The 22292-nt window shown below is 36.0% G+C and overlaps 3 protein-coding genes and 2 pseudogenes across 4 annotated transcripts in view; 3 read left to right on the plus strand and 2 right to left on the minus strand.

Moving 5' to 3' along the window:
* Positions 1-3102: 3102 nt before the first annotated feature.
* LOC148724613 (nucleotide-binding oligomerization domain-containing protein 1-like) lies at positions 3103-7410 on the plus strand. The gene has a single exon (XM_088731100.1). It carries the CDS (start codon positions 3560-3562, stop codon positions 6476-6478), a length of 2919 nt encoding a protein of 972 aa, XP_088587226.1. The 5' UTR covers positions 3103-3559; the 3' UTR covers positions 6479-7410.
* A 600-nt stretch (positions 7411-8010) lies between these two features.
* LOC148724614 (UPF0488 protein C8orf33 homolog) lies at positions 8011-12389 on the minus strand (annotated as a pseudogene). The gene is made up of 7 exons (XR_015990949.1): positions 12273-12389; positions 12138-12198; positions 11976-12066; positions 11249-11301; positions 10754-10835; positions 9800-9900; positions 8011-9386 (listed from the first exon to the last, which is right to left on the minus strand). The product of XR_015990949.1 is annotated as a UPF0488 protein C8orf33 homolog (transcript).
* A 144-nt stretch (positions 12390-12533) lies between these two features.
* Positions 12534-14221, plus strand: LOC148724615 (uncharacterized). The gene is made up of 2 exons (XM_088731155.1): positions 12534-12845; positions 13381-14221. The coding sequence occupies exons 1-2, from the start codon at positions 12534-12536 to the stop codon at positions 13645-13647; spliced, it is 579 nt and encodes a 192-aa protein (XP_088587281.1). The 3' UTR covers positions 13648-14221.
* Positions 14222-14742: 521 nt separating this feature from the next.
* LOC148724616 (H(+)/Cl(-) exchange transporter 6-like) overlaps positions 14743-22292 on the minus strand; it is a 24624-nt gene continuing 17074 nt past the window's right edge. The window contains exons 6-12 of the mRNA XM_088730377.1: positions 21010-21133; positions 19209-19315; positions 18303-18751; positions 17785-17951; positions 17248-17355; positions 16816-16941; positions 14743-15783 (exon numbers count right to left, since the gene is read on the minus strand). Coding sequence (XP_088586503.1) covers positions 15706-15783; positions 16816-16941; positions 17248-17355; positions 17785-17951; positions 18303-18751; positions 19209-19315; positions 21010-21133 — 1159 coding nt within the window. The 3' untranslated portion in view covers positions 14743-15705. The remainder of the gene's footprint in view (positions 15784-16815; positions 16942-17247; positions 17356-17784; positions 17952-18302; positions 18752-19208; positions 19316-21009; positions 21134-22292) is intronic.
* The window catches only part of LOC148724617 (uncharacterized), a 3110-nt pseudogene continuing 2650 nt past the window's right edge, over positions 21833-22292 (plus strand).

Below are 22292 nucleotides of genomic sequence, written 5' to 3' on the forward strand. Positions count from 1 at the left end.
ATTACAGCAAAGATTACTATAGATTACAAAAGTAAATATAAACAAGAAACAATAAATTACATAAATAATCAAAAATAAACTGTGCGCAGTGACCAAAGCAGCTTAAGCTTTCGAGTTAGTCACTGCCATTTGTAACTAACTGACATACTTTACATTTATATAAAATTACAAGTAATGAGTAGCGGACAAAGTAAAATTATAACTGCATACATTCTTATATACCAGTTCATGTGGTAACATTAATAGAATAATAATAATAGAAATAAAAATGATTACTAATAGTGACGGCAGTAAGTTAAATAATACTCATTGGGTATTTAGAAGGTACTGTTTGTGCTGCTCAAAGAAATTATTGTAAGAGAGAGATTTTAATTTAGAGGGAATTTTTTTCCAAAACTTTAGATCCAGCAAAGGTAGAAGTAGCAGCTCCATAATGGAACGCTTTATCAATAAGGATTTGGGTGTACAAGTCATTCTTATGATGCGTATGGCTGAGACTAGTAGTAAGAGGTCTATTACATAGTTCTTGACTAGGTTTTTTTGGCTTAGATGCATGTATAATTGCATTTGAAAATAATATGACATGTCGAAAACATCGTGAAAACATCGTGAAAACGTTTGGCAAAAGCTGATCGCATAATGGAAGTTTCTCATGTCTTTAGGGACTTGGCTTTCCCCACTTCTTTCAAACTCATGTTTTTACAAGCATCTTGAGATACATAAAAAAATATACGCGCGTTTGATTGACTGAACAATAAATTACAATAAATTAATCAAAAATAAACAGTGCGCAGTGACCAAAGCAGCTTAAGCTTTCGAGTTGGTCACTGCTATGTGTAACTAACTGGCATACTTTAGATTTATATAAAATTACAAGTACTGAGTAGCGGACCAAGTAAAATTATAACTGCATACATTCTTACTTACAAATTCATGTGGTAACATTTATAGAATAATAATAGAAATAGAAAGGATTACTAATAATGACGGCAGTAAATTTAAATACTGACTCATTGGGTATTTAGAAGGTACTGTTTGTACTGCTCATAGAAATTATTGTAAGAGAGAGATTTTAATTTAGAGGGAATTTTTTCCCAAACTTTAGATCCAGCAAAGGCAAAAGTAGCAGCTCCATAATGAAATGCTAAGGCACTAAGGATTTGGGTGTACAAGTCATTCTTAAGATGAGTATAGCTAAGACTAGTAGTAAGAGGTCTATTATATAGTTCTTGACTAGGTTTTTTTGGCTTAGATGCATGTATAATTGCATTTGAAAAAAATATAACATGTTGAAAACATCCTGAAAACATTTGCAAAAGGTGTTAGAATCATGGGAGTTTCTCATATCTTGTAACAGCTGCCACGGTTTTGCCTGCTGTTAAGAAGACGTTAACAAACTTGTGCGCGCGCGACTCGCGTGCGCGTGCTTTGGGGTTACGAAGCAATCTCGTAAGCAAATCACGCGGACCCTTTTTTAATGTTGACGTGTGCGATTTTTAGAGAAGAGTAGTTGAAGTTTTTTTTGTTTATCGTTTGGTTGTTGTCGTTTGCCGTAAGACTACAGTTTTCTGTGTTAGAGTAAGTGTCTGTTTGGATTTCCCGTTTCGCTTCCGAATACCTACCTTATATTGAAGTTCGTTTTGGTTCGATTCTTACAAGCGGGACTGTTATGTAAATGCTAATGTTCCTTTCCTTGAGCTTATATATAGTTTTTTTTTGTGAGTTTGTTTGAGTTTTTAGCTAGCTTTGCATCTTGCCTTTATATCGGAATGTTTGGAATGTTGGTTTGTCTATTCGCAGTTAGCTTAGCTTCTTCCTTATAAATTCATATTTCAGTTTACAATAAGTACTTGGATACCACGACTACGTTAAATAAAACGATTCAAGGCTTGTCCGTAAAATATATCCTCGCTTCATAGTGTGTCTTCATTTGCGAAACTCATAGCTGTCGTCGAAATTTTGCTTCGCTTGTGTCGGCCGCTACATATCTTTAGGGACTTGGCTTTCCCCACTTCTTTCAAACTCATGTTTTTACAAGCATCTTGAGATACATAAAAAGTATACGCGCGTTTGATTGACTGAAAACGAGTGCATTTTTTATGTAACACGAGTATAAAGTTGTAACAGGAATGCATAGATGTAACAAGAGTGCAAGTCAAAAATAGCGCACGCGCTGTCAAAATTTCGCTTGTCTTAACTTTCTATGATGCTTTTTCATGCGGACCATTAACAACCTTCAACATGATTTCTCATGCAATTTCGTTTGAATAAGTTGTGCTGCATTAACACCAAATCGCACTTGAAATCATCTCCATACCTATATTTGGCTACCCGAGCGGACAACATGTGTCGCGTACTGCCTGCTTTGATTCCGCGCGCCGCTTTTTGCGACTTCGTCGTCGACATTGTCCAACGGTTTCGAACTTTGTTAATCTGCTCCGAGCTATTATTCTCTGACTTGTTTTGAATAAAACAAAATTGTTTGCAGACTTCAGAAAATTATCATCCAAAGTTATTTAAAGCCCTTGAGATTGCAGAAGACAGTCAAAAGAAAGAAAAAATTTAAAGAGCCTCTTAGGTACACTATTCTACAAACAAAGTTGGTTTTCTTTCCCGACTCTCGAAATAAACAAGTCATTCTGGATTCGTATAAAAGCGGAATCTTTTTGTCATGAAATAAATCCTAAGTTGACTATATAAGCTTGCCCTGTCAAGATACGATGGCTGGATATTGGCCTCGTTCTTTTTCGACTTCGTCTCGGTCCATAAGTATAGGTAATCGCATGGGGCCGAGTAAAATTTCTGCAACTTCCAAAAGACAAGTGATATTAATCCTTAATTTTACGAGGAGCCATGTGATTACTTGTTTATAATATAAGGGGCAAAATATTCTCTTACTGATCTCGCGCAAAACGGGACGCCATTGCTACAGAACAAACAGAAATTTCTTTACTTTGTCAGCCGTTGCTAAGCGATTTTCAGCCAATCATTTTCAAGTAAAAAAAAATGCCCTCTGTCTTGACCAATCACAATTCAGTAATTTTGCCCCCTTGATAACAACGCATAAAAAGAAATGGGCCAATATCCAGCCGTCTTGACCTCACGCTTGGTCAATACAAAAAGCGCATATTTCCACAAAGGGTGTTTGGGTGTTGTTAGGAAATTGTGTGAAAAATGGAAAAAAATTAGCCTGAGGGATTAACCACAAGATCATGGCATGTGCAAAACAAACAGCTAAGAATAGATCTGAACATTTTATCAAATACATCTTATGACTGCTGAATTTTCCCCGTCAACCGATGCTGCAAAAGGTAATTATTTTCAGTCGTCGGGTATTGGTGACCGATAAGTCTCAAACATTAGCTAAAAGGCGAGTGTATTCAAATGCACTACACGCATGCATGCACCTCCGTAATCTTTTAGCTCCACAGAATTTACAATAACTGCCTGCGTCTCATTAGCATATAAAACCGAGTTCTACGAATTCACTTTATTGTTTCAACTTGAGACCTACTGCGATTTTATCTAATCGAAAACAGCGAAAATACAAACGCTACCAATGGATAGTTTCAAGGAACTATTTGCGCCAAAAACATTTAACAGAGTCAGCTACTTCGTGGTTTTTGGTTGGATCGTGATCGGTGTAATCTTTTTTGGTGTTTTAGCAGAGACGGAATTAAACGAATCTCGGTCAGATTTCAGCTGTGGCGGGGCAAAGACTGTTCAAGACATCGACCTAGTCCGTGGACAGTGTTTCGAGCTGTACATGAAGCAAAACAACAAACACGGTCTTCCTATCTATGGCTTTGTAATACTTAACTTCTTCCTCATTGCAAGTGTTTGTGCTATTTACTCCCTAATAGTGAGCTCTACAGTCAGTAAACTGTCTACAAGCGCTTGTAATGGTGACGAGGAACAATCGTGCGGCCGAGAAAACGCATTATCTGGTGGAAAAAAGTTGTTTATAGCTTACTCTGGTCAACTTTTCACGAGGATTGTGTTTGGCGTTCTCTTCATGGTCCTACAAACTCAATTTCTGTATCCGACGGAATTTCCCTCTCGCTTTCGTTGTGATCCAAACTCTGCAGGAGATCAGCCAAGGAATTCTACTGGCGTCATGCAAAACTCCACACCAATTTTACACGATTGTCATAATCAACGAGCAACTAAAAAAAACTCCTGGATGAAGGCTATTCTGGTGGTGAACGGAATTTTTGTCTTTGTCGTTCTGATGGAAGCCGTGTATATTTTAATACGAACGTGCAAAAAGGATGGTTTCATGAAAAATTCCAAGTTTCTAAAAACTCACCTACTACCTCTGGTAGAGGAAAGTACAGGCCATGCAACAAACATCCCACTCATTCCAAAGGAGCCTGAACAACCCCGAACAACACCACTGCTCCAGGAATTCATCGATAATACAAAGGAAAAAGTTAAAAACGACACATGTCGACCTCCACAACTCCGAGCGCCTTTTTCAAGTACTCCCGGCGAAGGACAGCCAATTAAACATTTAGCTCTAGATCAGATTTACACAAAGCTTGTCGTTGTTCCGGACAGAGCTAGATATGACTTCACTGGAGACAGACGAGAGAAATTGGAAGTCTACGCCAAATCAGCTGAGAAAAACACAGCACCTAGAGGACCGGAAGACATTCTTAACCACGAAAACAAAAAAGTTTTGATTGTTGGTCGTCCCGGAATCGGAAAGACACTTTGCTGTACCAAAGTTCTGAGAGACTGGGCATTAAACAAAGTATTCAGTAAGACACCTGATGCAAAAATCCATTTTGATGCTGCTTTCTTCATCAAATTCAGAGCACTCAACAAGACAAACGACCTTACTCTCAGAGAACTGCTCACCTTGTCAGAACATTCCCCATCAGATGACATGGATGGAGAAGTCTGGAATTACCTCCTTGAGAACCCCGAAAGAGTTCTCCTTATTTTCGATGGAATCGATGAATTTAAAGATAACTCAAAGATCGGCGATGAAAACTTCGATCCTCAATTCAAAGACCGCGTGGACGAAAAGATGCCCGTTTATGCACTCTACGAGAAGCTTGCGTCTGGGAAACTTCTCAACGGAGCTGCCGTTTTGACGACTACACGACCTACGGCTATGCCATGCATCGAAAAGATTCCTTATGACAAAGTCTACGAGATCCTCGGTTTCTCATCCACACAAGTCGAAGATTATGTAACCAAATTTGGTGAAGACAAGGATGTGGGAAAAACACTATGGCGACACATCGGCGGTAACATGAACATCCTCTCTCTATGCTACATTCCTGCGAGTTGCTTCATCATTTGCTCAACTCTCTTTCATATGCTGAGCGTTAAAGGTTTTAAAAGTCTTAGCTTACCAAAGAAACTAACAGATATTTACAAGAAAGCAGTGAAAATTTTTTATCTGAGGCACAACGAAGAATTCCGCGGCAAGAATTTCACTAGTGAAGACTTAGAATCGGACGATTTGCCCCGAGAAGTTGAAGAGAAATTTAGAAACCTGGAAAAGATGGCTTTTGAAGGAATTAAAGAAGGAAAGCTGATCTTTGGAGGAAACGAAGTAGGGGAAATGGAAGACAGCGCCCTCTTTCACCGCCTACCCGACCGCCGAGCTGACGAGTTAAACCGCGAAAAACAATTCTGTTTTATTCATTTAACAATGCAAGAGTTTTTCGCTGCCAGGCACCTGACGAATATGAGTAAAACAGAATTGAGGAACTTTGTTTCTGAGAACATCGAGGACGGCAAATGGCAACTGGTTTTCCAGTTTCTAGCTGGACTAATGAACGATAAAGAAAAACTACCGAGCGAAATTATCACAGACCTTCTTCCTGTGGAAACTGAAGAGAAAGAAAGCGAATTCTACAACGAAGAGTGGACAGAGAATATGGAGCCAAGGAAAGTCACCTGCTGGCCGACTGAAGATAAAAAACATTTAGCAGTGACATTATTTAAATGTTGTAGTGAAAATAATGAGATGAAGGAAACAGTTCAAAGAAAACTTCAACAAATTAACTTTAATTTTGTAAATTTTTTTTATTGTCAACTCACAGCTGTTGATTGTGCTTCATTAGTTACTGTAATTGAGAATCAAGGTAAAAACATTTCACATTTAGATTTGCTTGGCAATAACATTGGCCCTTTGGGCTGTTTAGAGATTTGTAAGTTGTTAAAATATAGGAATTCTCAACTGAGCTGGTTAAACCTCGACTGGAATCAATTGACAGATGAAGAAGCAAAGTATTCAGCTGACGCCATCAGAGACAACAACTGTCAGCTACGCTCGTTAAACCTCGCAGACAATAACATCACAGACAAAGGAGCACAGCACTTGGCTGAAGCCATCAGCAACGAAAACTGTCAGCTACGCACGTTATTCCTCTGGGACAATAACATCACAGAAGCAGGTACACAACACGCAGAGAATTTACTTAGCAAGAGTCGGTCTGACTGTATCCTTGATATATAGCATCGCTAATTTCACAAATAATTGATAAAACTAAAAAGGAAAAAAATTATATTAACTTACAATTTTTAAAATGTGAGGTAACCAGCTCAGTAACATTGCCACACAACAACTCAATATGTGAATGAAACAAAACAAACTATTTGATGCACTTACAGGAGCAAGATTATTTGAACCGGATCGAAATGAAAAAAAATGAACCAATGAAGATGTTTATTGACAGCAAAGGATGTCGAACCAATGACAATGAAGTAAAAACACAAAACTTACTGCAGAGAGAACAACCAAACCTCGGACCTCTCAGGAAACTTTGTCACTTTCTGATTGGTTAGTTTCGATCCTAATTTACTTCATGTTCAGCTATGATCACTTGTGTCTTAGTTTTCTGTTAAGTTTCTTGAAGTTGCTTTGGAGATTATAAGCGGATCAGATGAGTAAATAAAGCACAGATTGCGTTCTAGAATAAAAAGTTTTCTTTAAGAGTTCGTTTTTCTCTTTCAATCAAAGCAATCCACTACACATGGTCTTGGATTTTATCCCAATGAAATTGCAACCAAATTATAGATATGTAAACTTCTTGCTTTTCAAAGACAAAAGACCTTTTTTCTGTGAATTATTGGATCTATCACTGATATTAATTAACACATTAAGTTTCAGTTTTGTTGAGTTGGTGTAAATACTACAGTGTTTTTGTACATAATGAGGGTGTACCTGCTACTGTTACCATGATAAAATGTAAAGTATAAGACTCCAACTAATGAAGATGTTGCTTTGGAAGTGTAGAAACTGATGAAACATGGATCAAATATATGATACTCCTATATTAACACTTGTTCAAGACTTTATAACAGTGAAAATTTTTTTGACTAGGATTTGTAGATAGAGCCAGAATTCCTAAGTTATCAAATGAATGTTGAATAAATCATGTAAGCAGATTTATACTTTGTGTTGTAGTCAATTTAGCCCCAGCCTATGGTTAGACAAACCAGACAGAAGAAAGGTTTACACTGACTTTTGCAACAGCAGAAAATTGGCAAAAAGGGAGGCAATGGGAGAGGAAGGGGGGGCATGCCTTTTCAATATCAAACAAAAGTACAAATAACTTATCTGAGAAACCTGCCTCAAGTCCTCTGTTGAAGCTCTCCTCAGCAGTACCTTCTCTCCAGCAGGGATTGGACTCCTTAAAGTCAACCTTTCCCCATATCAAATTAAAATACATGATTATTCCAACCCTAATTTTTACACCTTGACCAAAACTTCATACCCTGTCTCAAACCAACATGAAACATCTTAAAAATGAAAGAACCTTATTTCCTGGAATAAGTGCCTGACTGGTCCTTCTAAAGTTTGGTCAAATTTGTTTATGATACACATGTTTACTTTGAAGAATTTGGAATTGGATCAACCTAATAATCCCCTAATTAATATTTTTCTTTATTCCCATCACTTTTCTGCTTGATAGTATACTGATAATGTAAGGAGAAATTCTGCCTTGGTCACTCATGGGAATTATAGGATTAACACAGACTTGGAAATTGCTTCACACTATTTTTAATCAAGTTTCTTTTACAAGTTAATAACAAACATTCAATACCCTATGTACATGTACAGGCGCATCTGTGGCTTACTAACAATTTTCATGACTTTCAAACTTAATACCTAGGATACAATATATTAATTTGGATAGGAGGGCTTTAATTCATAGCAATGCATTGCTAAGAAATAGCTGCAGTTTTTCATTGATCATTCATTGTACTATGGATAACTTGAGGTTTCACCTACAAGTTGTTTTCTTAACAACAGCTTTGCCAATGTCTTAGGTCATTTTGCAAATGTCTTGGGGAATTTTGCTAACTTCTCTTTTGATGTCTTGTTGACTTAGTACAAATGGTTAAGTGATTTCATTAGCAAAACCTCATTCACTTCTGATGTCGGCAAACTAATTTTTTGCAGAACAACTTATGGCCAAGAGGACTGCAATTTAACCTATGTGAGGAATTTGTATAGTCCTTCACTGCTTTGGTTGTAGAAATCGTGACCAAATAATATAAGGTGTTCAAAACTTAACATAAAGACAGGCTAACATGCACATTTAATGCTTTTCTGCCCAAACTCAATATCTCTCATGGAGTAGATGGCAACTAGCATTGCCAACTAGATGGCAGAAAATGTGATACAATGGTACTTGGTTTATACTACTTGATGACACATTTGAACTACCCCTTCAGGGTGGAAGGAGCTCCCTACATTAGCCATATTCCAACAGCTTGTTTAAAAAAATTTTCACTTGAAAATACTATAATATTCAACTCCTATTTCCCCTAACTCAAGATGGAAAGTTCTGCAACCTCAGCGAAATTGTAACCTACAGGGAAACAATTTCTTTTCGAGGCCAATTAGATCCTGAACTAAATTTACAGGACACAGGGTAATAAATTAAAATAGTGACCTCTATGAGACTGTTGATAGTAAATTTTACATTTGTCAATCCCATGTTATTTTACATGATAATTTCCTTTTATCAACTGAGTTGCTTGTGTTAATTGGCTAACCTAAAGAGTTTCAAAAGTTGATGTTTCAAGCGTTAGCCCTCTTCCACCGCTTTAACCAAATTATCTCAAATTAACTGTGAAGTTCTTCATTAAGCCAAAAGTACACTTACATTCCAAGCTAACTGTCTCTGACAAGCTGGTGTTAAGTTCTCTTTGTGTACCATACCTGCCCTTCATCTTTTCCCAAGCCTGCTGCATCCTTTCAATGAATTACTCGCTAACTACTTCAAGAATCAAAGTCAATTAATCCACCTGACTTTCTAACTTCCTGAATCACCAAAATCAAACCTGAACTCATTATCAGATGTTTGAAACTTCCAGCCATTGTTTGAGGGAATCTCTTGTTTTTCTGTTTGTTTCTGGAATAAAAAAAAATATATATATATATTTATAGATCAATCATAAAATGAAATCTCCAATCCATAAATGATTAATTTAAAATATCCCTTAAATAAAATAAAAGAACCCTTAGATTTTATTCTGGACAAGTTCACCAGGGTAAGTTACTTTAAATTTAAATTATCACTTTTCTTACTAACCCTCCCCTCCCAACATCTCATTGGTTATTCTTCTCCCTGTCTGGCATACAATTCTTAGGATTTACGTTTGGAGAATTTGGCTTTAGATCAACTAATTAATTTTCCTAATTGGTAGATTTCTTTATTCCCATCACTTATCTGGTTGATATTGTATTGATATGGTAAGGAGAAATTCTGTCTCGGTCTTTCATGGGATTGAGGGCTTTATTTATTTGTTTCACTTTGTCACTGACCTCCTTATCTGGATTGTTGGATTTTGTCTGACAGACTTTGACAAATATGCTCTTCTGTTCTTCCTTGTTAACAACTGACAGTTTTGGATTCACAGGTGGTTCTGCATGTTAAAAAAAAAATGATTAAGAACTTAATCCTAATAAGCTGTTATGCATTACTGACAACAGAGGAGAACAAAATGTTACATGAGAAAAATAACTGACCCCAAAACAAATGAATTTTTTGGACTCAAATGAAACACAACATTTGACGTTTTTAGTATTTTGATAAATAACCACACCCTGAAGAATTCTCAGGTCAAATAAGATAAGAACAATCCCATACAACCATACCATCACTTCAACCCATGAAGTAATGGCTTTGATACCAACCAACATGATTACCAGCTCCCAGTTAGCTTGTTAGCTCAGTTGGTAGAGCATTGCACTGGTATTGCACAGGTCATGGGTTCAAATCCCTCACAGGCCTGAATTTTTTTCAGGCCTTACTTTCACTTCTAAATAAGTAGTGTTCATTACAGCAAGGATTGCCTTCATACATAATTACTTGATAGGTTTGATCATTCTCCTAACCTGTATGCAGGAAAACGTACATGGATTTTTAGGGAGAAATTACATATTGATCACTTCTGGGAGTTAATGAGTCAAAGGTATAAAATTATTACTAGCAGTAACTTCCTTATTTTTAATTTGTCTACACTGTTCTTTTAAACTGATTGTGTAAGAGGCAGCTGGCCATCACAAGTAATCAGACCTTGCTCTAGTTTCTGTTGAATGGTCTCAGAGGATTTTCAATTCTCATGGAATCTTTTCCAACACTAGTCATCAACCAGTACTTGCTTATGGTAATTACAACTGTATAACCAAATTTCTAGCTGTTAAAATGATACAACTTTGGCGAGTCATACACAAATATTATTTCACTTTTATCATACATTTACAAGTCAAGCTCACCTTGTCTTTCGTTCCTTGTATCTTCCTTCATCTTCTTTCTGTAGTCTCCAAACAGCGAAAACATTAGTTGTCGTTTTCTTGGCTGAGAACAATATATCAGTCAATCACAAGTTTATTATATCTCAACAAAAAGGAAACCAAATATACAGTGTATATAGTATATAGCTTTATAGTGCTAATTAAACTTGGTTGTTTCATGAGTAAAATAAATTCCTTAGCAAAGGCTTCTTCTCCTTGGTTTTAAATTTGCTTGCTTCTTCTCTCTGTTTGAGAGGGGGGGTTCCAGTCCAAGTGAATATTAAATGTAAAAAAAAAAATGCCCATTTCCCTCATCCTTTTATTGGGTGACTATAAATTAGCTGTTTAAAGAAGTTTAATTAAGTTTGCTTGCAAAACAGCATAAATACTTTCAAAACCGTTGAAATAATCTGATGGCATTTCCAAATCAACTCTCCAGTGAGAAAGGCTCAAAGTGCATGCCCTGGTTCAACTTACCATGGGTGTTTTGGAAGACTTTAAAGATCTTAAATGCCGATAAACAACTTCAGCTGTAACATAAAGCAAGTATATTCAGTAATCAAAAAGCCATTTCACCACAAGTAGTAAAACAATATCTTAAAAAATTATAGGGAAGTTAAGTCATGAACAATTCACCATTTCCTTCAAGTGAGCCCTTTCACTGCCAAGATCTCAATAGTAATTCTCCTAACCATCTGCCAGAAAATTTCTTATAATGTTGGATTGGAGAATTTGGTATTAAATTGCCCATATATCTCCGAATTGATATTTTTCTTTATTCTCATCACTTGCCTGCTTGATATTTTATTGATATTATTGTTAACATATATAATTATACATTCTAAAATCCAAATGAGCCATAAACCTTAAAAATTTGAAGGTGAGCCTTTACAAATACAGTTTCCTTGTTATGTTTTCATTTTATTGTTAATAATATCAATTTATCAATATTAATTTTTATTAACAATAATATAAAAATAATAAAAAATCAAAATAATATCAGTAACGAAGATCACTTAAAATGCCTTTCAACATTTCAACCAATATCTAAAGTTTGGGAAAACAGAGACCTAAAACTTGGAGAGGTGCTTCCTTAACCTATCTCCCATAACACTGCAATTTCTTAACCTTATTCAACTTTACCCACTTAATTTTTTTTTCTCAATGCGTAAGAGTGAAAATGATCAATAGAAAAAAGAAATACCGTGTTTGTTGTCAGGTTTCTGAAATGCAAGGCCCATCTCGAGTTGTTCTATACACCAGTTTAGTTCTCGGTGAAACTTGTCCTCTGCTGACTTCAAATAAACATTAAAAATCAGTTAACTTAGCTAATCTTTAGACTGTTATGGGGTTTTATCCTCTTTACCTCGCAGTTGTCTTGGGTTCCAACTCCATGATTCGTGTTCCTCAGTAACTTTTACAGACTCCTAAAATGAGTATAAAAAAAGGTTTAATTTAAAACATTCTCATTAAATTGCCAAAAGAATGTGATAGTAGATACCTTACGGCTCTGCTCCTGCTTTTTACGCTTAGAAGCTTCTTTCTTTTTCTTATTTTTTCGTTGTTTTGCGGTGAGTTCTTTGGATGCTTCTCCATCCGCCATATTGGATCTTCGTTTTCTTCGCAACCAATCAAATCAAAGAACCTTGAAAGTTTTCAACCAATGAAAAGATGAAGATGTAGCCAATCAAATTACTCGGAGCTACAGAGAAGGCGCGCGTCACCGGAAGCCCAACGGTTTGTTTATAAACAATCAACCACAATGGCTTCCGTAATGGATGTTGAATTGCCCGCTCGCTATTTTTTTAGCGAATCGGTCGATTCTTACCACGATTTCGACGGGGAATGTGAAGACTGTGGTCTGATAGTCCCAGAGTGGTCACTGCTACAATGTCAATATGGTTTCTGCGGGAAGTTTTTCTGTCAAAATTGTGGATTTAGTTGTCGAAGATGTGGCGATTACGAAGCCCGCGCAGTTTCCATTTGCTCATCTCACGCGAGACTCGTTTATCCTTCATGCGATGGGTGTAAGAAACAGTTCTGTGATGTCTGTTCAAACATATCTGTTACCCAGGTAAGTCGAGAGAACCTTTTATCTTTGTATGCAGTGACGTGGCGGATTGTGCGTTGTCTAACATATTTGTACAATATTAATTTTTGTTTAGTTTGTTTGTGTACATCGCCGTGGATAACTAACAACACTGGCCTTAAGTTGTTAACAGACGCAGAAACACCGATATTTCGCTTCATTGCTTAGATTTCTAAATTTTGATTTCGTTGAAAGCTGTGCTTGGTTAACACGCGTCTTTTTAGTTTCATTAATAATTTAACGATTTTTTGATCCATTGATTTTTCACTAATTTTTGACAGTATTTGCGTAATGTTGACATTCTTGTAACTATCTAAAAGCCGGTAAAGAATTCAGCGACGTGTGAAAAACCCTACAAAGTATAAAGTAACATTTATTAAAGAACATTCAAACAACGAAACAGAACAGTTGTACGTGGCGATGATATTTTTTGGGGAAAGGAGAAGCTGCGAGTTGTTTTTTTTGGCCAGTAAAAATAATTTGTATTTCTTTTTATAACCTATTTTCTTTTTGTTTTTAGTGCAATTCTTGTCTGAAGCATTTCTGCTCCAAGTGTCAAGTCCAAGGAAACGAGAATATAGCCAAGAGTGGAAAATGCGACCAGTGTGACGAGAAAATACTTCGTCCCTTACAAGAAATTTGTCGCAGCCACATACGGCATGCCATCAGAGGTGCTATTATAACAAGCAAATCACCTGTTACCTCGCTGCAGTCAAAGGACATTGACCACAACGTTCAACAGCTTCCTCTCCCGGGACCTGTGAAGAACTTTGTGTGCTACAAATAATTTGACTGACCCTCCCTAACCATTTGAAAATAATATAGGGTCGGTTGGAACTATCAAAAAGAGAGTTAACAACAGTGTTGCTCTTGTATCAGACAGGAAGCGATCATCTTAAAGGATCTCTTTGAATTCATCATTTGTAAAAAAAATATATTATACAAAAAAGAGTAGGTTAACAGTGTAAGTAAATCTAATATTAATTAAGAAGAATAATGAGTAAAATATTTCACAGATACTTAATAAATGGAAATGTAACAATACTGAACTAGTAGAGAAAGATAGTCATTTGTGTAGAGAAAACAAAAAATGTTGCATGGGAAAGATTGAAATCTTAGTTGAAAGGAAACGTATAGAATTTTAAAGTATTAAATGTTAGATTCGGCAAAGCATGTTATGTTCCACTAGTGCTGCTATGGCTCTCTATTACTTGGAAGAGAAATCAAATAACATGCTAACTCTGTGGTACTAGGTGACAAAGACAAATTGTAAATTTTAAATCATGTGATGGAATACTTGGATTTCTTTTATCACAACTGGTTGTATGTAAATGTAACAAAATAAAAGGAGTTGTAACAAGTTTGATGGAAGCACAAAACAAAGTAAATAAAACTTTTATTTATAAGGAGATTCAAATATGTAAAATTTCCTAAGTCTTTCCTTTACAATTCTGTTTCTAAAGCAGAGAAAAAAAGGCAGAGATTTTGTACATTTGAATAGTGAAATAGTCGAGAGAATATTTGTCCTAACCCTTTGATTGCTTAGATTGACCAGAATCTAACTTCTCTTCACAATTTAACCCCTGAATCACACATTAAGATCAGGAGAATAAAGGAAATGATCACTAACTAAAGAAGCTATTGATTATTACACAAATTCTCCTTGTCAACACCTTAGGAAATGTATAGAGAACAGTATGGAGAATATGCATACTAATTTTAGGGTGTAATAAGAGAAATTGAAAATCTTAAATTCAAGGGCAAGGTAAGCTTTCAAACATTGACACAGTCTCACCAAAGTCATTCTAGTCTGAATTTTGTTTTTTCATTCTAATGATTTGTTCCTTGTTTTATTTAAGTAAAAAAAAAGAGAGAGAGAGAATACAATAATTTTGGCATTTATTTAATTTCATCAAAATAAGTTTTTATAACAGGCAATTTCAGTGACTTAATATTCTCATTCATAATTCTAATTTTAGAAAAGATATCCTTTAAAACACTGACTAATTATTAAAATAAGCATATTATTATTTAAGGCTTAAGTTACATATTATAAATTTTGTTTTTCCTTTTCCCATTGAAATACGGTCTCCACATCTCAGACATAAGATTTAAAAAAATGGCTGTATTACCAAAATATTTAATTACAACCAAGCCTACAATTACCAAAAATTACTGCAGCAATGCAATTTTTTTGAAAATTCTAATTCTTTAAAAATTGTCCTAATGGAAATCAATGTAAAAACTACATTTTTTCTGCATGAATCCTATCTATTCTTCTTGCAATAATCTATCAATTTCTGGCTTTCTAAATTTTTGACTTTGTACAAGGAAATTTAATATTTATCAGTGGCGGATCCAGGGAGAGGGTCCGGGGGGGGTACGGACCCCCCCTAACAGACCTGACGCTTACAACTTTGAAACTGAAATTCTTACATCGACAGGATCGTACATCACTTTTTAACTGGCTGATCTTTTTAATGAATCCAAGTAAATGGTACTGAAGCGGCCAAGGAATTATAATGTGCAACTGCGACTGGTAGGAAGGTGGCCGGGGGAAAAGTAATTTGCCTCAAAAGTCTAACAGTCCTTTCTGAGCCAAAGTTCAAAAATTACTGGATCCACCCCTGTTTATTAGATCTGTAATCTACATCTTACATTCACTACATTCATTTTTTTTTCATTCATTCATTCATTCACTCATCCATTCAAAACATAACAAAATAATAATTACTTTTCCCCCAGAAAAGAACATTTATGGTACAGATGGTAAGAAATATTTTCTAAATTATCATAGATTAAATCCTAGAATTTCTTCTAAATTTACATCCAGAAAATATTACTTTTAGTTTGTGCCAAGGTTTTCCAAACAGTGCTCCATATATTCATGGGTTAGATTGTATCTTGTTATCATTCCCACAAGCTGAAAAAAGAAAATATTAGGTAAAAATTTACTATTAATACACACAGACCCAAAATCTGTCAAGAAGGTAGCTTAAGGACAATCCAATTAGAGTCATTAGGTTTACCACTATCAATGCTGTCAGTGATAGTTTGTAGTTATTGAACACATAAATCAAGCATAACATGCTTCCTCATGAATACAATTCTAGTCTATACAGGGCACCCCATTGCATATTCAACCCATTCACACTTAGTACTCCAGAGTGAAACTCACAAAACCATTTAAACAAAAAACCTCATATATTTTAGAAATGTTCTTCATGTTGAAATAACCTCCCATTGAAGATTGGAAAAATCAGGAAAATTGGAGAAACTTTTTGGTTTACACATGAGCAAGCCAAAAAGTTATAACCTCTGTCAATAACAGACAAGTCATTTCTTCTCTGATTGGCTCCTTCTTGGTACGATAACATTCAGATATTCACTCTTGACCCCTTCACCCCCAATATCTCACTGATAATTCTCCTTGTTGTCTGCCAAACAACTCTTCCATGATGTTACTTTGGAGAATTTGGTATTGGATCAACTTATAATCCCCTGATGTATGACTTTCTTTATTCTCATCACTTCTCTGCATCATGTGGATGTGGAAAGGAGAAATTTTGTCTTGGTCACTTATGAGAGCTTGAGTTAAGAGAGTTTTACAGTAGGCCAGTACATCACAAGAGAATGAGCTCACACCCAAACTACAGTCCAGCATAGACACTACCAGCTGCCTTTAAATATGAGGTCTCGCCCAAACTGCAGTTTTATGCAAGCAGTGGGCCTTAGGTATTTACTATAGAAGGGTTCATTTAATGAAATAAATGTCCTTCCACAGTTAGCTTTCAGCCCTCTAAACACTGTCAACATAAATAAATGTTCAGATGAAAGGTTTGCCATATTGAGGGTTATACTTAAGGATGCGGTTTTGTTAAGCAACGGTTAAACTTTGTTTAAATAATCAGACCTACATGACTTTGTGCACAGTTTATCCCTGCACAAGACTTACCTGCCCTTTAGTGTTCACCACAATCAAATGCCGCAAACCCATTGTCCTAAATAGATTGAAGACCAGTGGCACAGGGGTCCAAGGAAACACCATATATGGGCAAGGGTTCATGTAAGGGGTTACATCCTGAAAGAAACAAAATGGTGCCAAGAAAACAGGAATGACGTAGCACTTATTAATCACCAATTTCATGCCAGGTTTTAACTATCAATTTTCTACATTTTTTCCATACATCACTTTGAGTTCTGAGACATTGGTGTTAAAGTAAACTATTTTCCATGGATGATGTTCTTCTTCCTTCTCATAACCTTTCAACTTCAATATGTGTTGAAACAGTTCTGTGGTAATTACAGACATTTTGAAGATAAGCCTTTAAACACCATCCTCCTTCCCTATGAAAAAACACACTTTGCAGACTATGAGTTTGCTCACCATAATTTTCTGTTGATCTTCAAATTCAACTTGCAGGTCATGAATGTCAGGAAACCGAGGATAACCTTCAGTCATACTTTCAAAATTTAGGTCACGTCTTCTGGGTGTCTGAAATGTTAACAATGTCAATTGAAGTACATGTACAAGTGTAATAGCTGAACATCTATTATAATAGTACTTTGCTTACTCACAAGAAGCTCAATCTATCTTTGTGTAAAGCTAGTAGAGCTTTTTATTTTCTTCTCTTTTTGTGTTCCTCTTTTCCTTATCCCTTCACCTTAAATTTATTTAGTAGTTTATACCATCTGACCATTAATTTTACTTGAAATCATACCCCTCACTCCCACAATTCCTTGCAGCACACTGACATCTACTTAAATTGTCTTTTTTTCTTTCACTCATTTTTATTTTACATGCTGAAAGGGAAGTACTTCTCATAGCTTGTTGCTATATGCTTGTTGCTATTAACACTGTAAAACAGTTCTGACAGTGGCGTATATACTTGACTAAAATATCAATGGCATGCACCAGCTTTACCTGTGAATTCTCAGAGTAGAACACTCTCTCTTTTAGAAGAGTTACCAGCTGTGATCTAAGAATGAGTCCATGGAATGTCAGAGCCTGGGGTTCCTCTTTATCTGGGTCTGTCACAGTGGGGGCTGATAGAGCACTAAAATTTGGGTTCATTGCACCACTAGGGACATCTGCAATGACAGTCATATATATACCAAAATTTTGATAATGCAATTGATCAGAAAAACTTTTATTCATTTGATAAATGCAGCTGTTCTGCAGAATTTATTGTAGAGAAAACAACAGAGACAGGTATTACTCAACAATTGCTGCATGGTCTGCTCTCAGGATATGTGCAGAGCTCCAAGTTTGGGGTGGGCAAAATCCCAACTGCATTTCCACAAGCATGTTTTCCTATAAACTTCTCCCTTGCAAAGCTTCCATGGAGGTGCAGATGTAAAAATATGAGAAGTTTACCTAGTTAACAAAACGGATGTAAAACTAGATACCGGCATTGCTGAACAGGGTGACAATGGACTTACCAACATCATGACCAGCTATCAGTCTCTCTTGAACTGTGGAGTCTTCATCAACCAAACTGGACATCTGATTCAACTTCAGATCATCCTGATTGCTCTCACTTTTTGTTTTTCTCCTCTTACTTTTCACACCCTGAATTCTTGGATGATGTTCAGAATCAGCTCTACTCCTGTGTAGCATGCTACTCTCTCCACCACTCGTTAAATGTCGTCTCAGTTTTTGCTCACTTGTCAAACTGGAAAAGGTGGTTGTGCGAGCAAATCGTTCATTTGATGAATCAACTCTGTCTTTGAAGTAATTCTCTCGTGGTACTCCTTCTGTGTTTTTGTCAACAGTCACCACTGGGAAAGCATTATGGGCTGTTGTTTTAAGAATTCCAATGATGGAGTGAATTCTCGTGTGAGGGTAAATGTAGGACAAACAGGACTCCATGATGTCTGAGGCTTTCAATCTGACAAAAATATATTTAACAAGTTTTTGCCACATGACAAATTGTAAATATCTGTGAAAATTAAAGTTCAAGTTTACAAGTAATGGTCTCAAAACTGTGATCTTTTCCAGTTAGGCAATGCTTGAGCTACACGGTCACACTGTCACATAAATAGGTTAACTCTGTTGAATATGTCAGCTGCAAATGTGGTCTCTTGGAGGTTAATACAGTTGACTGCAAATAAATTGAACCTTAAAGTTAAATGCAAATAGCCCTTTTGAGGTTCAAAATAATTATCAAGGGCTTTAGGCAGTAACCTTAGAAGTCACAGCAAGTTTACTTTTAATAAGTGAGAGTCAACTGCCCTCTTTACTTCTCTGTTACACTTCTGCATACAAAATTTTGGTACAATAGCCATTAACTTAGATTTGATATAATTATGGTTCACCGAGGACTACGACTCATCACAGACCCTTACCTGTACATTTCCTGGGGGGCTGTCCATTCAAGTAAAGGAACACTCTTTAATCTAATGTGAATGTCATACAGCCCTTCATTGAACAAATCTCCTGACCATTTTGCTACCTGCAGAAACACACATTTAATCAGAAAGTGTCCAGAGTCTGGATGAAAATGAGTTAAAATGTTCTTGACTTAATTTTTTATATTATTATAATATCTGAACAGAAATGAAAATCTGTTACAGGTTTGTAATGAAGTTTGAGATCTGTTTGAATGATGAAAACTTGGGGGAGAACTCTTTCTGCAGATTTATTTGGTCTTCAGAAAACTGGAACTGAAAGGATCTCTATCAAGGACCATATGAGGTTACAATTTGTTCTGGGCCTGGTTGTTCAAAGCTGTTAATTAACCTAACCAAGGGTAAAGCCAAAAATGTTGGTTTAGTTTTATTGCCTAGCAGCTAGACAATTCAATTCTTTGCCACAATTGAGAGCAATGTTCAAATCGGATTGGCCAATTTTCCATTGTTGATAAGAGTACAGACAATTACTGCTGCTCATGTTAATGTGTCACACAATGTGTCATGCATCGAAAGAATAAAATTGTTTCACTTCAATATTGTGCTAAAAAAACAAAAAATGAACAGTGGTTTAACATTGTCTCTACTCTTTATCAACAACAATATTTGTCATCACAGTGGTCAAAATGTTGTGTGCCCACAAGATGCAGCTAATCCTGGATTATCTGAATCATCCATTCCATAACTGCCTTTTGAAAAACCAGGCTTTGAGGTGAGTGTTGTGCTTGAAATAAATTAAAGTGATGAGTGCAATATCTGTTTTCAAGTCCAATCTAACACAGAATTCATGAGTGAAGTAATGGATTTTCTTTGAATCGCAAAATAAATAAAAACAAGAAAAATAAAAAGAAAACAGCACGCACTGCTTATAGCTATATTATATATGTATAGATTCAAAACAATATCACATAAGCCTTGTTTTCAACTCGACCTCACAATTCCATGTTAAATATCTCACTTCTTTAACCAACCAGAAAATGAGACTTTATTCAATAATGTGATTCTATGGAGAATTTAGAGGCTATAGGCACTCCTAGGGGTCAAAAAGTTAATTAAAAGAAAAGATAAGCCAATCAGACCTCACATTTAACAATTATTCCACGAGCGCGCATTGGATATGAGATGATAGATAGCCAACGAGGCGCATAGCGCCGAGTTGGCTATAATGATCTCATATCCAAGAAGCGCAAGTGGAATAATAAATTATTGTTTTATTTCAAAAGGTTAACTTAAATTATTAAATTTTATTAAATTTTTTAGCTCCCTTTTGATTTTAGGCTGACGCAGAAACTTACCATATTTGCAGATTAAGGTATATTGGCTTGTATACCGTAATGGCTAAGTCAATAAAAAGTCTTGAATTACATTATCCAATGATCCAGTTTTTAAAATTATTTAACATTTTTCCCAACTATAAATTAGAGAAACCAAACAAAAAGTAGATGCAAACTGTATTTTGAGATTCCATTAAGAAATTGTTCGAAAAATGTCCAAGGACGAGTCCAAAATTTGTCAAATTATAATGCAAACATTTTATACACATCTCATTAAGTTGGCTGGACAGAATTTGATTCAATTGAACAGCAAGGAGCCATGAACAGTCATCAAACAGCTACTGTAACAGCTCTGATTATTGCAAAAAAAAAAAAATCACCACAGTGACTCTAATCATTTGAATGCTTTGCTGTGTAGCACTTCTGAAAATAAATTACCCATAGAGGAAAAAACTGGCTCTTACCATCAAGGTGAAAAAGATGCCGAATTGCTGATTCCTGGGAGGTAAAGAGCAATGTTGCCATGTCATTGTACTGTCCTTCTTGACAAAAGTAAGATTTAGTGTCATTTGCAGATGAGGCACTACCCTGAAGAAACAATCAACAATAAATAGATGATGCATTAATATTTTACACCCTAACTCAGTATATATGCATATTCTCCATACTGTTCTCTATACATTTTCTTGGGTGCTGACAAGGAGAATTTGTTTAAAAATCAAGAGCTTCTGTATTTGGTGATCATTTCTATTATTCTCCTGACCTGAAAACCGATATTAAAGGAATTTCAAGTGATGAGTGCAATATCCGTTTTCAAGTGCAATCTAACACAGAATTCATGAGTGAAGTAATGGATTTTCTTTGAATCGCAAAATAAATAAAAACAAGAAAAGAAAGAAAACAGCACTGCTCATAGCTATATTATATAATAGGAAATAGTTTCTGAAGATGTAATTCTAAAATTATAACAAAAATATTGCAATGTCATGCACAGTTGTGAGCCTGGTCACACCACGAAAGGTAAAGATTTTTGCTAGGTGTTGGTGACTGTTAGTCCCAAACATTAACCAAAAGGTAAGTATATTCAAAAGCACAACACGCATGGGTGCACCTCCGATATCTTTTAGCTTCACAGAATGTCCTAGGCTACAGTCGAATACATTCGCACGCAAATCACTCGTGTCTGCCCAATCAGGTTACTGGATTATCTATCTGTGTCTGATCAGCATAAAAAACGAGTTTCACGAATTCACTCTGTTGCGATTTACACCTAATCGAAAACAGCGAAAATATAAACGCTACCAATGGATACTGTCAAGGACTTACTTGCTCCCAAAACATTTAACAAAGTCAGCTACTGTGCAGTTATTTGTTGGATTGCGATCGGTCTAATCTTCTTTGGCATTTTCTTGGAGATGGAAATCGCCGAATCCAGGTTCGATTTCCACTGTGGCGGTGCGAACACTGAAGACATCAACCTTGTCCGTGGACAATGTTTCGAGCTCTACGAGAAGCAGTACAACAAACACAGTACTAGTCTTCCTATCTATGCATTCGTAGTCCTTAACTTTTTCCTCGTTGTAAGTGTTTGTGCTATTTACTCCCTTAAGGTGGGCGCTACAGTCAATAAACTGTCCACAAACACTCTTAACGGTGACGAGGGACAGTCGCGCGACCGAGAAAATGCATCCAGTGGAAAAAAGCTGTTTATCGCTTACTGTCTTCAACTTTTTACGAGGATTGTGTT

Source organism: Stylophora pistillata, chromosome 8, assembly GCF_964205215.1.
Source record: "Stylophora pistillata chromosome 8, jaStyPist1.2, whole genome shotgun sequence".
Classification (NCBI taxonomy): domain Eukaryota; kingdom Metazoa; phylum Cnidaria; class Anthozoa; order Scleractinia; family Pocilloporidae; genus Stylophora; species Stylophora pistillata.

Excerpts from the sequence above, each read along its gene's own strand:
- LOC148724615 (XM_088731155.1), top strand. The coding sequence starts at position 12,534 with ATGGCTTCCGTAATGGATGTTGAATTGCCCGCTCGCTATTTTTTTAGC. Across the intron at positions 12,846-13,380 it reads CAAACATATCTGTTACCCAG|TGCAATTCTTGTCTGAAGCA; the intron begins GTAAGTCGAGAG and ends TTTTGTTTTTAG.
- LOC148724613 (XM_088731100.1), top strand. The coding sequence starts at position 3,560 with ATGGATAGTTTCAAGGAACTATTTGCGCCAAAAACATTTAACAGAGTC.